This window comes from Grus americana, chromosome 5 (assembly GCF_028858705.1).
Source record: "Grus americana isolate bGruAme1 chromosome 5, bGruAme1.mat, whole genome shotgun sequence".
Lineage (NCBI taxonomy): Eukaryota > Metazoa > Chordata > Aves > Gruiformes > Gruidae > Grus > Grus americana.
This window is the reverse complement of record NC_072856.1, coordinates 20,142,616-20,157,646: the sequence shown is the minus strand read 5'-3', so window position 1 is coordinate 20,157,646 and position 15,031 is coordinate 20,142,616. Positions and strand designations below refer to the sequence as shown.

Sequence of the window (15,031 nt, the reverse complement as noted above, 5' to 3'; positions counted from 1 at the left end):
CCACTTTTTTTTTGTAGTTCTTCAACTGTGGAAAAGAACCCACAGAGATACTTCTTACCCAGCAACGTGATATGTGAGTGCCAAAAGTTTAACTGTACTGAGGAGTAACAGACTGCAAGCTAAGCGATTGTCATCTGTTCCACTGTTTTCTACAAGGCTGCTGTAACGATGATTTGTCCTACATTTGCATATGGGCTAATGCTGTGTTTGAACAGAATCCTGAGCATGCACAGATGTAGGAATTGGCCTCCGTCATTTTCAGGTAAGGTGGGTGTGTCTGTGCGCATGTATCTGGAATGATGCATTTTCTGGATGTCAGAGAACAGTGTGAAATATAGTCCAGCTTTCAAGCCGATAGTGTCACAGGAAGGTGAGACCTTTTGGCGGGGTCAGTGCCTGTCTCTCAGTGTAGGTCACCTGCACATTCAGCTGACCTCTCAGCATTTTGTTCCACAAGGAGAGCGCAGAGCACTCCCCATTTGGTCGAGCAGTGCCACACCACACATGAAGCCACAGCACAACGTGAAGCCAATGAAATGACTAACAAGTGGAAAGCTTGCATGTATACCAGCTACAGAGTGGTGCAGGTGCTTGGCAAGATCAAGACTTTGATCCTGTTCACACCAGCATGTGTAAATTCTCACATCTAGTGCTTTCTATGGGAACACTCATACATGTTTTACCTAAATGAAGGGCACTGTACCATCTGATTCCCTGTTTTGTATAATATACAGCTGCCCCGGTGTTGTATAAGAATTGGAGTAGAGACCGCAAGTTCACTTTAACTGCAGTGGGAAGTGTACTCTGCTAGCTCCAGAAGCTTTCAGGAGTAATGCCTCATTCTCACCAAACCTACCCGCTTCCCTGTCACTGGAACCCCGAGCTTCAGTCCCATGTTTCTAATCCCCTTGCCTACCTCATGCAAAACACTGAACTGATTGCTTAATAGTACTCCCAACCTCAAAGTAACCAGCACAAGCAAATGGCAAGATCTAATCATATGCTTAACTCCATCCAGAAACTGTAGGAAGGCTACAGGGAAAGACCTCCTTTATTTCAACATTTTTACAAAATACAGTAATTTTTCTACCTGAACAAATATTTATTTTTGCTGACAGAAGCATCTAAAAGTTCACAAAACAACTCCAAACGCAGATTTAGAAAGAAGCATCCAAACTTTTAATTTAATCTCCAAATCTTGGTTAAGTGGACTTCATCTTTCCTTTATTTCCTTGAAAGAGGTTAGTGGCTGGGGGCAGTATTTTCTCCAGAAGGTAAACATCTCTCAGTGGTTGTACTACAGGTGGCTTTCATCCTTCACTGCCTGAAGTTCAGTTTCACGTTTAGAATTAAAGATACGTTCCACATGGCTTGCAGCATGGTACGTTTTTTCATGTCACTTCTCCAGGGGTGCATAATTCAAAAGCTTTTCAATCAGATCCACATGGGCTAGGAGCATTCTGCGGCAGCAGTATCTCTTCAAACCAAGGGCATCCAGGGCATCTCTATTAATGAACAACAATGATAAAAAACCAAAATGGATGAAGTGAGCCAGAACCACTTGTAAGTGTTTCTAAGCAACATACTGATTACTTTGAGCTTAGTCATAGAGGAAAATTTGTTTGCAGTTCAAACTAAGAAATAGAAATTTAGTATGTGCTGTTAATGTTCTTTTCCATTTACTGCTGTTGACAGGGTGTTTGCCCATTCTCTGGCCTGCAAGAGCACACAGTCTTCTGTTGAAGATGGAGTCTAGCTGACGCAACTACCAAACTTTCAGAGGTAAGTCTGCAGAACTCCCATAGGAATAGAACTGTAACAGACTAACTCTCATGAATTTCCTCTTCTGAACTACCCTACTCATGAGGGTGTATTTGGTCATGAAACAGCAAGGTTAAGTGAGATGCAAGCATTTTGTGTTTGGAAATAAAATTTTAGTCTTCACAGCTGAAAAGAGACTTGAAATATGGTACATTTTGAACCTCAATTATTTAGTTACAGTAACTCAGTCTTCCTTTTACAAAAGTCTGTAGAAAAGAGAGGAGCTGATCTGGTTAAAAACCAACCAAGAGGTGTGAATGCAGTAACAAGAACACAGTTCTGAAATTACGGGAAGTCACTTCCACTCCTCTTAAAATCCTGGACAGTCCATTATTACCTCTGCTGGCTACACCTCCTGCTAGTTGTATGCCAGAAGGCAGCACAAAGGCACTAGACGGTCTCCTGACACAGGAATAAGGACCAGCATCTCTAAAAATTATTATCCAGGCTATTGTTAGCATCTCTAAGCTCTGTTATAACACAATGTTTCTGTAAACTGAGGATGATACTTGCCTATTTGATAAGATAAATTTGTGATCTAAGCCATGTTGAAAGGGTGAGAGATACATAGAAACTAAAATAACTCAAAATGCAAACTACCCCACATATGGATGAGATGCTAATTCTGAGGAAGGCTAAAATCCTTTCAAGTTCCCATATAAGAAGGTATTCACTCATACAACTTGTTCCCCACAAATATACAAATAAGGATGTGCTGACTGCTCAACAAGAAATTTGTGTTTTACAGTCTTTCCACTTAATTCCTTCTGAGTGCCTGCTCAAGATTCTTATGGTTGGGTAGAGAATGTATGAGTCATCCTAGCCTAAACCACTGCATATGTCTTCAATGGCTATTGCTATCAAACCTCTTAAAGATAAGTGAAGCTATCCAAGCTCTTTAGTACCAACCTATTAACCATAAAGCCAGTCTGATACTCCTTCAGAATTTGACATTCATGAAATATGACTGATCTCAGGTCTTTAGATTTATATGATGCAGTGCAACAATCCAGCATTTGCCTGAAACAAGTGTAATTTCCTTAAACCTGTAATTCCGCAGTAGGAAGAAGCTGATAGATACTTTTCTAAAGTACAAATGCCTGAAAGGAAGTCTCTGCGTAAGCTGGACCACGGTAAAAGGTTGTTTGACTTCAAGCAGTACGGTCTAACTGCATGGACTCAAACTCCAGCAGCTTCTCCGATGATGTCAATTAGTCCTTGTACCTATCAACAATTTTCAAGGGCTTGAACAGCAGGGCTATTCATTTTAGGACTAGCATTTGCAGAAGTTATTTAAGTATATGAACAGGGTATTTTTTTAAAAAAAGAATATTTATAAACAATATAATACAATACCTAAGTTTTGCAAAACATTTGAGAACAAAAGCATCTGATATCTGTTGATATGTAAGTTTTAAGAGCTATCTAAAAAGTTCTGAACTTTCAAATGCAGTTATGAGAGATGCAAAATAGTAATATTAATCACAACTTTAGAAGTCATACTATACATTTCAGCTAAAACAACTTCAATTGTATTTCCCTTTTCCTTTAGCTTCCAAGAACTTGTGGAAAAAGAGCAATTTTAAGGGACAAACAGAAAGGTGTGGGTCTCTTTTTAACTTCAAATTATTTAGATAAGTTTGTGTCTTCCATTTTGTCCATCCATTTCTTAAGTCCCTATTAACAGTGATTCTGACACTGCACTGTAAGATTTTAACTGTTTGATACATGTAAACTCTGCTTCTGATCTTACAATACCATGACTGCATGAGTTTGAACAGGCATTGCAGAATCACACCAGTGATCATAGTAATTGTTTTCAAGAGAGCATTTATCAATAACAATGCTGTGGTTTAGGCAGGCAGCTAGAACAACCACACAGCTGTTTGCTCACTCCCCCTCCCCCCCCAGCAGTGGGATGGGGGAAAAGACCTGAAAATGGAAAAGGAAAAAAAACTCATGGGTTGAGATACAGACAATTTAATAGGACAAAGGAAGATTATGATAATAATAACAGAATACACAAAACAAGTGATGAACACCACAATTTCTCACCACCATAGTTGATGCTTCCCAAGACCGTGAGCTGACCTGCCTCCTGGCCCACCCCCCAGTTATATACAGAACGTGACATCATATGGTATGGAATATCCCTTTGGCCAGTTTGGGTCAGCTGCCCTGGCTGTGTCCCCTCCCAGTTTCTTCAGTGCCCCCCCGCATTCTTATTGGCAGGGCAGTATGAGAAGCCAAGAAGTCCTTGACTGCTTGGCAACAACTAAAACCATCAGTGTGTTATCAACATTATTGTCATCCTAAATCCAAAACACAGTGCTATACCAGCTGCTAGGAAGAAAATTAACTCTATCCCTGCTGAAACCAGGACAAACGTACATCTTCCTGTCCCATACAAATGCAGAGGAATAATGAAGACAGGAAAAATATTAAAATGTAATACTTGGAAAGTAAGTCAGAAGTGCTACCAGAATAGTTCTGCTAAATTTAAGTATTATTGAGAAATGATTAGCAATCTGTACTATTTTAATGCTTTTAACTCCATAAATTGAAGAAAAAATAATTTTTTTGTGGGAACTTTCCAAATACATTTAGTTTAGCAGCTGCAATATTCTACTCAGCTATGTTTGACAGCTTCTGGGATACAAATGCACTCTAAAAAGGCTACTCACAGAAGTAATGAGATTTAGGAAAAGTATCAAATGATTTTCACTGGACTGTTTTTATGAAACTGAGAAGTGGGGGGGGACAGGACATCTTTCCCCTGCAAACTCCACATCAAGCAGTGAGAAGCACAGAGAAGAATTGCAACTTCCTAGAAGTTTAGATGAGGCTCAAAACCCAGAGCTTTCCTTCCCTGTTTGTTCTGTGCTCCACTGTTTTAACATTTGACAAAATAGTATCCTAAACCATAGGAATGTTTTCACATTTACTTCAGAGAAAAGGCAGTGAAATCTGTGTTATTAATATGCATTCCTCTGATAGTTCATAGGCATAAGTTCCTTTAAAAACCTATTAGTAACCCTAACCATTTGAATGCAAAGCAAATACTCTTTTCTTTCTACTTAGCAGTTCAACATCACTTTGGGAAGTCTCTCAAACTTCTAACATTCTTTTTCACTCCTTTGAATTGCGAACATCCATGGGTTTTTTTCTTCATAGTTAAACTTGATGACAATGTAAATACTTCTCAAGAGTTACCTTCTCAAACCTGTCTGAAATAGTCTCACCACAGCTAGACCCTCCTTGAACTATTAAAGGCAATTCTGGCTATGCAAAGCATGCCCAGACTTCTTAAAATAGAATTGTTAGGACTATCAGTGTAGGGCAGTTAAACTTCCCCTTTCCCGCTGCAAAGCAGTGCTTTCAAATAAGGTTAGCAATTCCAGGTAGCGAATATAAAATGCTTTAAGAAAACCTAAAATGGGCATACATTGTTGACAATGTCAGTTACTTCTTATACTTTTAACTTCTTTCTCTCACCTTTAAAAAAAGCACATTGGTGTCAATGTTGACCGTACTGCTTATTTCTTTCCTTCCGGTTCCAGAGTTAAACATTTGAGACTGGTATGAAGGTTATGACATGGCAACTTGCATACTACTACTCAGAAAGATTCAGTAGGTAGATGAGTACTTTATTACCTATTATAATTTCTAACCTCTGATTAAATAGCCTCAGAATGTGTATGTAGTTTTTAGCCTCTTTACAGCTACTTTGTAATGCCATGATCTTGCACTTAGATATCTTACGCACTGTGCAATCTTATCTAAAATCTGAGTCAAAAAACATACAGAAATAATACCTACCCTTCTGTATATTCTGCTTGCAGAAGGCCAAGATAGGCTTCCCACTTGTTTCCAACTATTTTTCCGCACGTGAAACATCTGACTGGGATGATCATTTTTGCGCTGTAGCTGTAAGATTAAAAAATACAGATCACACCTCTACAAAATGACCAAATTCCAAAAGGAATAAGAAAGGAAATTCAGAACGTGTACAAGTCTCAAACGGCGGCTCAACAGACTGCGTGACAGTAAGCAAGAGAAGAGGCCGCGTTATGGAGGGACTGAATTACAGCAGCGCAACGCCGACGGTCAGGCCCGCACCACCTCCCACCCGAGGCAGTTCCGAGTAAAGCGGTGGGCGGCGGCGCTCTGCCGCTGGGAAACCCGGCAGCACCCGACCCCCGGGAGTCGGCTACCCCTGTCCCGTGGCCGGCAGAAACAGGTCTAGAGGTGGCGTAAGAAGCGGTTGTAGGGCTGGGGCAGGCCGAGGCTGAGGCCTCGCTCGCCGGGCTAGGTCTCCCTGGAGGAGACTGGTCCCAATTATCCCACGAACCCCACCCTAAGGCGGCGAGGGAGATCCCAGGCCCGCCGAAGCACGGAGGGGCCCGTAACCCCATGAGGCGACTCCTACCGTAACAGCTCCTCCGCGCTCCCGTACCGGCTGCCAGGGCGCTACCAGTGCATCAAGGCGAGGAAAGGCGCGCCGCCACCAGGCAGGTGACCGCGGCAGGCGGCCTGTAGCACCCCTGTTTCTGCGCAGGGCGGCGGGATGGTAGCGGCCGAGCCTACGGCGTCCCGGGCGGCTCAAGAGAGTGCGTGCGCGGGGCGGGTTTCTTTTCGCGTTTCGCGTGTGGCGTGCTGAGTGGCAGCTGGGGCGCCGGGAGCGCAGAGCAGCGGCACCGGTGGTGCGAGCGACCGAGCGCGGCGCCCGCCCCTGCTCCTCCTTCTCCTCATCGTTCCCAGGTGGGTGGGCACTTGTTGCATTGCGAGAGAGCTTTTGCAGCGACGAGACTTATCATCCCATCCTGGCTGAGGTACCGGAGCCGTCTGGGGCGGGAAGCGCAACTGGTGGCTGCAGCCCGGCACTTAACAGCGCTGTCCGGTGGGAGGGGGGTTGTGTGTGTGTGTGGAGGCAGAGGCAGAGGCAGGCAGGGCGGGCTGTGGGATGGAGTTGGAGTACGCCGCGGCAACCCGCCCTCCGGTTCGCTCCCCCACGGGCAGGGGCTCCGGCGTAGTGGTGCCCGCGGCGGCTCCGCGGCTGGAGAGCCTGTCCTCGCAGCGGGCAGAGTCCCCCGCCGCGGTGGCTGAGGAGCGGCCGGCCGGGGGAGAGCGTGAGGGGATCCGTGGGGGGGGAGAGGGGGCGGCGGCTGGGACCCCCCAACAGTCGGCTCGCGGCGTCGTCTCTGGAAACGCGGCGCCGCGGCCCCCTTTTTTTTTTCTTTTTTTCTTCCGCGCTTCCTCAGGCGGGAGAAGGCAGGAGCGGCTGCCGTCCCCGGGTTTATAAGCCGTTCCACTTTCCCGCCGCCCGTCCCAAGGGGTTATTGTTTTTTCGTTGTTCTGCACAACCCGGACAGTGTTTATTTCTTTGAAGGCAAACCCGTCCTCGAATCCCAGTCAAGTTGTGGGCGCTATCGTGGCTGCAGGATGGCCGAGAGTTTTTTAAACTCTGGGGTCAGATTGGACTTGACGCTGTTCCGTTTAACTTTTAATGTTGCTCCGTCTTGCTGTGGCCTGTGCATGGCTAAAATAAAAATGAAGCGGTTCAACAGAGGTATACGCTGCCCTTGAAGTGTTGCCTGCTGTTCGAGGGCAGTGCCATAGACGCAGCCCGCATGAATAGGAGCGTTTTCCCTGCTGAGGGACAAGGGACGTTCCCCTTGCTCAGGAGGCAACGGCTGGCTGCAGGCAAAGCAACCGATTTTATTGGGTACCCCAAGCCCGGGGATTTGGTAGCAAAGGATAATGCATCTTGAAACTGTTTACTTGTATTTCATTAATCTAAGGATTGGGGAAGCTTTAGGCACAGACTATGTGTGCTTAGCAAAGGGAAGCGTGCTGTGATGGCTACAAACTTTAGGGACAGATGCTGCTGTTCTGGAGACTCTGGGAAGAAGCATTAGTCTGAAACTGTCAGTCCTTATTGTTCTCTTGTTACAGCGTTAACGTTATGCTAATTGTCCTTGGGCAGAGCAGAAATTCTCCAAAAGCGTTTTATTTTCCTGCTAAAGTATCCGTGAGTAGATACAGTGCACAGCGCAGAGCCATTACTGTCAAGCATATAAATAATTTTGTCTTAATGCACAGCTTATGTTAATACGTCTTTCGTGACTATTTTTTGAACGACTGGATTATTGACCCTCTGCACAGAAATGCCAGACCTAAGTTGAACCGTAAAAGAGCAAATAGTTTTGTTTTAACAAATAAGGGTTTGAGGTTGTTTGAAAGCATTTTTACAATTCTGATTGCTAGTGAAAAGACAGTAATTTATGCAGTCCCAGGATCAATTATACGCAGTCGTGAAGGGAGTGAATTGACTTGGCATGGAGGGTAGATGAACCTCCTGTGATGTCTAGATTATTATCATTATTGTTATTGTAGGCCAGCAGGAGCCAAACTGTGTCTTTTTCTCCTTTGATTTCTTTTTTTTTTTGGTGGGGGGGTGTTTCAGAATTTCAAGATTGTGCTTTGATGCATTTTCAGCACCAGGACTCCAAAGTAATTTTCTTATTGAACTGTGCAGTGAAAGGCATTTGTGTTTGGAGACAGAAATTGGCAATTGGGAGTGAGAAAGAGGAGCTGTTACAGGGGGCTTCATGGCAGAGCCACATCATTAGATGTAGGTTAGCATCTTATAGTTGCCTTGTAGAAATGTGCTTGCTTATTTCTTAAACACAACTGAATTTTAACTTTCAGACCTAATTCTCATATCTGACTTTGCTTAGCATCTTTTTTTTCAAAGATATTTTACTCTACTTGTTCTTACAGTATTACTTTAACTTTGTTACGTCTCTTCTGGATAACCTGTTTTGGCTGGGTGCTGATCTTAATGAACTAATTGGTCTATTATGGCTGTAGCTTCTTTGATCCTAGAAAATGTAAGGATTTTTATGATCTATGACCTGGAGAGACTGCTACATACTGAAAACATTCTCTGCTCCACTTCATGTATCCTCTGCTTAATCTGATCGTTTGCCAAACTGCAGAAGTCTTAAAAGAGTTGGGGGGGCTGTGCACACACACGTGACTATTATGAATCAGAGTTAGTGTTTTATGGGCTGTAGCTTGCCCTGATTAGAGTGGCTCTGCTGAGTGAGCTATTTGTGGCATGGCAGCTTTCAACTCCTTTCTTTCAGGTGAGCTGGGTACTGCAGACACTCAGCTGTTGCAGTTCAGTATTTAGTCAAATTGGTCGCTTCAACCATCCTTCTGAAGAGGGATGAGGACTGGAAGAATTAGAGAATTAGGTCTCTTTAAGCATCCTTTGAAGAAGAATTGCAAGAATTAGAGTCCTGTCTCCTAGAACTAATCCTACAACTGCATGGGTCTTTCTCACAGTAAGTTCTCATCCCATTTCTGGTTTCTTGCAACCCTCAACAAACAGCAGTCCCTAAACTGCTGATTCTTTGGGCCTTCAGACAGCCTGGTAGTCAGGAAACCCATTGGAGTGCTTCTCAGCATTCAGCAGAAGAGATTTCTCTAAAACTAATTGAGTTGAAGTAAGTTTAAGAACTGTGGACTGCTTTTCTGATAGGCTTCTGGAGCAGCTTCTGTCATGTGAGGCTTTGTTGTGGGGCATTGCAGATAATATATCCCACTTCTTGGTTAATGCAGTACAGGACTACTTCTTGTGATCTAAACAACTTTTGAAAGCTGACAGTGTTCTGTGCCCCCATCATTTTTGGGTTGAGGCTTGTTGTTGGCATTTTTTTGTGGATTTAGACCTACAAAATGCAGCTAGTCATGACCGCTCCATGGCATGGTTAGTGATAAGTACTGAAAGTCTAGACTGGTGACTAAGGAGTAGATCCTGCTTCCTATTCTCCCATCCACAAAATGTAAGGGAAAATATTGCTGCTTGTTTAAAAAGCAAACCCAAAAAAAGTCAGTTAAGTGACCCGACTGACTGAACAACTCTTAAAATACTTTTATAGCTTGAGTGGCCATATGACCTTCTGTAGCTCATGTTGGCAGATTGTGTCTTTTGTGACCTTGTCCCTGTAATTAAGGGAAGAAGGACTTGTGGGATCTCTGCACTTACACTGGTAGCGTGAGAAACCAGTGGCTGAGAAAGTTGTTGGGTTGGTTTTGTTTTTGGTTTGTTTGGTGGGTGGTGTTTTTTGTTTTTTTTTTTTTTTACTTTGTGAATTGCAGCAGGTCAAGTTTAGGTGTGCACCTTCACAAGTTTTTCACCTTCTGTGATTGCTCCCCTTCTGACTTTGCTTGTTTCTGCATACATGTAATCACCAGAACTGAAGACTTGGGTCTTTTAAGATCTAGTTTGCCAGTTAGGTAGCAGTCGTGTTCAAGGGTAGTGAATTGTTATTTGAATGCAGGACTTTTTAGGAGAACTTTTCAGTAAAGGATTGTTTTGGTACTATTGATCAGGAGTTGCAACCTTCTATAAACCTGTGGCTAGTTCTGTTGGCTCTGTTTATAGTTAAAAGCTCTGTTTCCTGTTGCTTCCTGTGGTTATTTAGAGAAAGCACGTTACCAGTTTTCACTCCATCTCTAACACCTCAGGATTATGTACATGGTTGCAAAAGTTCATGGTACCATATTCAGTGTTATACTCCTTGGATCTCAACAAAGCCAGAGAGAGAAGAACCCCGAGAGAAGACTTGCATGAATTTTGAAATGAGTGATTAAATAGGACATTAGTCAGGAACTGAAATGTGACATGGAAAACTTAACAAATAACTATGTAGCAGTAGAGAGCCAGAGAGGGAGGGGAAGATAGAAAAAAAAAAAACCCCCAACCATGCAAGAGAGAGCTTGGCTGCTATTTTCTCAGGAACATTCTCTACTCCAAGTCTATTACATCCTGCAGTTTTACTGTTGGGCTTTCTCTAGTCCTGGTTAACTACTCAGAATTGTGTCATCCATCCTATTCCACACAAGGGAAAGAAAAGTGGCTCCCTTTGGAGCTAGCTAGTGTGACTTTGGAAGGACTTTCCTCCTTTCTCTCTAAAGATTGAAGGCTCAAGGAGCAAAGACTAACCTGGAATTTTGATTTGTTTTCCCTTTGAATTTTCGAGTGGGTGGCTTTCTGCCCCATTATGTCCTGTTCTCCCCCACAATTGGATATAGCTTTATATGTGATGGTAGGGAGGTGGAGAAAGCCAAGAAGGAGAGGCAGGGATGATAGGAGGAAAGACTTGTCTACTCTGTAGAGCTTTGCATTGTTTAATTGCCCTGCATGCTGTTTAATAGCTGCTCAGGCCCCTGGATTTAGTGAAACAAGTACGGAAGCTGCTAAGCAAGTAGAAATTAAGAGAAACCTCTCTAAGCTGGGGATGTGACTGCAGCTTCACTGTAATACTGGACAAGCCTGATGCGGCTGATTTCATTAAAAGCAACATTCGGGGCCTCAAAGCAGGGTTTAATACTTGCTATATATTTTTTTAAATATGCTGACCTTATCTGGTAAGCCTGTAATATTTGTTGCAATGAAGAGCAGCTGCTGCATAAATACATATATAATATCAGCTGCCAATTCTGAAAGCTGTGTGGAGACTGTGACTTGTTTGAAGTGGGGTTGCTATTAAAAGGCAGGTGGCAGGATGTTTATTTTACACCTTGTTAATTGCTTGTTTTTCCTGCTGTAATTGCCTTCCTAATGGGGGCAGAATGTGCTTGGTTTTGCACACAAAGCTTCATTAGTGACAACCGATGGAAAGGATTTGGAGGGTGGGATTTATATGAAATATATATACATTGAGTAACAGATGTCTCTGCTAAATAGAGTGTATGAGGAAGTCCCATATATGCATCCAAAAATGCAAATGTCTTTCCATAAAATGATTTAAGGTGTCCTTGTGTTAGATGTAAAGATTACTGCCTATTACTTGAGAAGGGGACAGAGACTTTATCTTGCTATTTTTGTGGGGCAGAGATTTTGTTCTGCTTCACCGGACAGGAGTTAGGATGCTGGGATGGTGCTGCGTGCTTGGGACTTCGACAGTGTACATGTATTCATAAAGATATCTTTAAAAATCTCTGTGGCATATCTAGTGATTGCTCCTGCTAACGAACTGGGAGGAGATGGTGAGCAGTGGTGGTGTACAGTAGCTTTCTAAGGTTTATGGAGCCTTCCCTGCTACTTGTTTATGTTACTGCTATTTCAGGTGTCCTCCTGTTTGCTCTGGGCCCTTGGAGGCAGGGCATTGCTATGGAGAAGCATAGCTGGACCATCTGTATTTTCAGTGTGATCCTGGTCATGCTTAGAAGTGAGAGCTGAGGTGTTCTTCTGGCTAGGGATGTGTGCTCCACAAAAGCAGTTCTTGCTTTAATAATGACTTTTTTATGTAGTATAAGGTTCCTTAGTGTAAGAGACTGGTCTAAGAATTGTCCGTTGATGGTCATCATGATGATCATCAGACATCATCGTGTCTGATGCCATGAACAGAATTTTGCGCTGTTCAGTTTAATATACTGTTGTACCTGTAGAGGTTGTTATAGGTGGCAGATGAGTGTAGTTTTGTGTGTGTATGTGTACATATACATGTGTATATATGTACATGTATATAAAATGAATAATGAAAAGGCAAGATAGCCCTTCATGGAAATAGCTTATCATCCTTAACTCCCTCTACTCCCCCTCCCTTTTCTATTTTTTAAAGCACTGAGATGGGATTGAGGAAAAAAACCCACCTGTCTACTCTCTCAATTCTCTGCTTCTTCAGATGTCAGTATTTAACTAGTTTAGGACTGGTTTTATCTGTCATGTTTGTTCTCAGTAAGGTCACTTCAAGGCAAAAGTATAATGTTTGCCAGTCTTGGATTGACATATTTTATAAGAAAAAGCCTTTATTACATGAATATATCACAGCCTAATTGACTGTTTCATGTTGGGAGGGGAGACTAATATCCTGAGGCAGCATTTTAATCAGAAAGATCACAGGAGCTGCCCATCAGCTCTGCTCTTCCATGCAAGTGTCCTCAGATGACAGAATAATCCCTTTCTTGGGATAATGCTTTTCATCTCTGCCGAATCTTTCCTTCCAGAGTAAAGGATGGACTATGAAGTTGAGGTGAGGCCAGGATTTGTCAATTATTAATGCTTGAAGGGAGGAGCCCCAAAGTGGTGTTCTTCCATGGTGAAAGCCACCCGTGCATTCCCATTGACCTCATGGATGTGCTTTTGTCTCTGATGTACTTCCTGTCTTTGGCTGGGGACTTTTTTCTCTGGATGTATAAGCAGGTCACACAATCATAGAACGGTTTGGGTTGGAAGGGACCTCAAAGATCATCTAGTTCCAAGCCCCTGCCATGGGCAGGGACAACCTCCACTAGACCAGGTTGCCCAAAGCCTCATCCAGCTTGGTCTTAAACACTTCCAGGGATGGGGCCTTCACAACCTCTCTGGGCAACGTGTTCCAGTGCCTAAACCACTCTCACAGTAAAGAATTTCTTTCTAACACCTAATCTAAATCGACCCTCCTTCAGCTTAAACCCATTACCCCTTGTCCGGTCACTACACTCCCTGATAAACAGTCCCTGACCATCTTTCCTGTAGGCCCCCTTCAGGTACTGGAAAGCCGCAATTAGATCTCCCCGGAGCCTTCTTTTCTCCAGGCTGAACAACCCCAACTCTCTCAGCCTGTCCTCATAGGAGAGGTGCTCCAGCCCTCCAGTCAGCTTTGTGGCCCTCCTCTGGACTCGCTCCAACAGCTCAGTATCTTTCCTGTACTGGGGCCCCCAGAGCTGGATGCAGTACTCCAGGTGGGGTCTCACAAGAGCAGAGTAGAGGGGCAGAATCACCTCCCTTGACCTGCTGGTCACACCTCTTTTGATGCAGCCCAGGACACGGTTGGCTTTCTGGGCTGCAGGCGCACACTGCCGGCTCATGTTGAGCTTCTCATCAATCAATACCCCCAAGTCCTTCTCAGGGCTGCTTTCAATCCATTCTTGGTGTCGTCGGCAAACTTGCTGAGGGTGCACTCGATCCCACTGTCCATGTTGCCGACAAAGATGTTAAACAGTGCTGGTCCCAGTACTGACCCCTGAGGAATGCCACTCATCACTGGTCTCCACTTGGACATTGAGCCGTTGACTGCAACTCTTTGAGTGCGATCATCCAGCCAATTCCTTATCCACCGAGTGGTCCATCCATTGAATCCATGTCCCTCCAATTTAGAGACAAGGATGTCATGCGGGACAGCGTCAAATGCCTTGCACAAGTCCAGGGAGATGATGTCAGTTGCCTTTCCCTTATCCACCAACGCTGTAACCCCATCATAGAAGGCCACCAAAGTTGTCAGGCAGGATTTGCCCTTAGTGAAGCCGTGTTGGCTGTCACCAATCACCTCCTTATTTTCCATGTGCCTGAGCATAGCCTCCAGGAGGGTCTGCTCCGTGATCTTGCCAGGCACGGAGGTGAGACTGACCGGCCTGTAGTTCCCTGGGTCTTCCTTTTTTCCTTTCTTAAAAATGGGGGTTATGTTTCCCCTTTTCAAGTCAGTGGGAACTTCACTGGACTGTCAGGACTTCTCAAATATGATGGCGAGTGGCCTGGCCACTTCATCCGCCAGTTCCCTCAAGACCCGCGGATGCATCTCATCAGGTCCCATGGACTTGTGCATCTTCAGGTTCCTTAGATATTCTCGAACCTGATCTTCTCCTACAGTGGGCAGTTCTACATTCTCCCAGTCCCTGCCTTCTGTGACCTGGGCAGTGTGGCTCAAGCATTTGCCAGTGAAGACTGAGGCAAAGAAGTCATTGAGTACCTCAGCCTTCTCCATATCCTGGGTAACCAGGTCACCCGTTTCATTCCGGAGGAGACCCACATTTTCCCTCGTCCTCCTTTTATCACTAACATACCTATAGAAGCTTTTCTTGTTGTCCTTAACAGCCCTGGCCAGACTAATTTCTATCAGGGCTTTGGCTTTCCTAACCTGCTCCCTGGCTGCTCGGACAGTTTCTCTGTATTCCTCCCAGGCTACCTGCCCTTGCTTCCACCCTCTGTAGGCTTCCTTTTTTTGTTTGACTTTGCCCAGGAGCTCCTTGTTCATCCACACAGACCTCCTGGTGTTTTTGCCTGACTTCCTCTTTGTTGGGATGCATCGCTCCTGAGCTTGGAGGAGGTGATGCTTGAATATTAGCCAGCTGTCTTGGGCCCCTCTTCCCTCCAGGGCTTTGTCCCATGGTATTCTACCAAGGAGATCCCTGAAGAGGCCAAAGTCTGCTCTCCCGA

General features: G+C 44.3%; 2 protein-coding genes across 14 annotated transcripts in view; one reads left to right on the top strand and one right to left on the bottom strand.

Moving 5' to 3' along the window:
• Positions 1 to 1,019: 1,019 nt before the first annotated feature.
• Positions 1,020 to 6,411, bottom strand: POLR2L (RNA polymerase II, I and III subunit L). Of its 3 annotated transcripts, none has more exons than XM_054825793.1 (3): positions 6,251 to 6,411; positions 5,641 to 5,748; positions 1,020 to 1,505 (listed from the first exon to the last, which is right to left on the bottom strand). In XM_054825793.1, exons 2-3 carry the CDS (start codon positions 5,733 to 5,735, stop codon positions 1,397 to 1,399), a joined length of 204 nt encoding a protein of 67 aa, XP_054681768.1. In that variant the 5' UTR covers positions 5,736 to 5,748; positions 6,251 to 6,411; the 3' UTR covers positions 1,020 to 1,396. The 3 variants fall into 3 exon arrangements, with proteins under 3 accessions (XP_054681768.1, XP_054681767.1, XP_054681769.1); XM_054825792.1 differs by lacking the exon at positions 6,251 to 6,411 and adding an exon at positions 6,178 to 6,244; XM_054825794.1 differs by lacking the exon at positions 6,251 to 6,411 and adding an exon at positions 6,036 to 6,163.
• The window catches only part of TSPAN4 (tetraspanin 4), a 474,563-nt gene continuing 465,905 nt past the window's right edge, over positions 6,374 to 15,031 (top strand). For 2 of the 11 annotated variants that reach the window (XM_054825776.1, XM_054825781.1), the window contains exon 1: positions 6,445 to 6,582. The gene's annotated coding sequence lies outside the window, so the exon portion shown is untranslated. The other 9 variants (XM_054825787.1, XM_054825782.1, XM_054825779.1 and 6 more) reach the window with 9 other exon arrangements.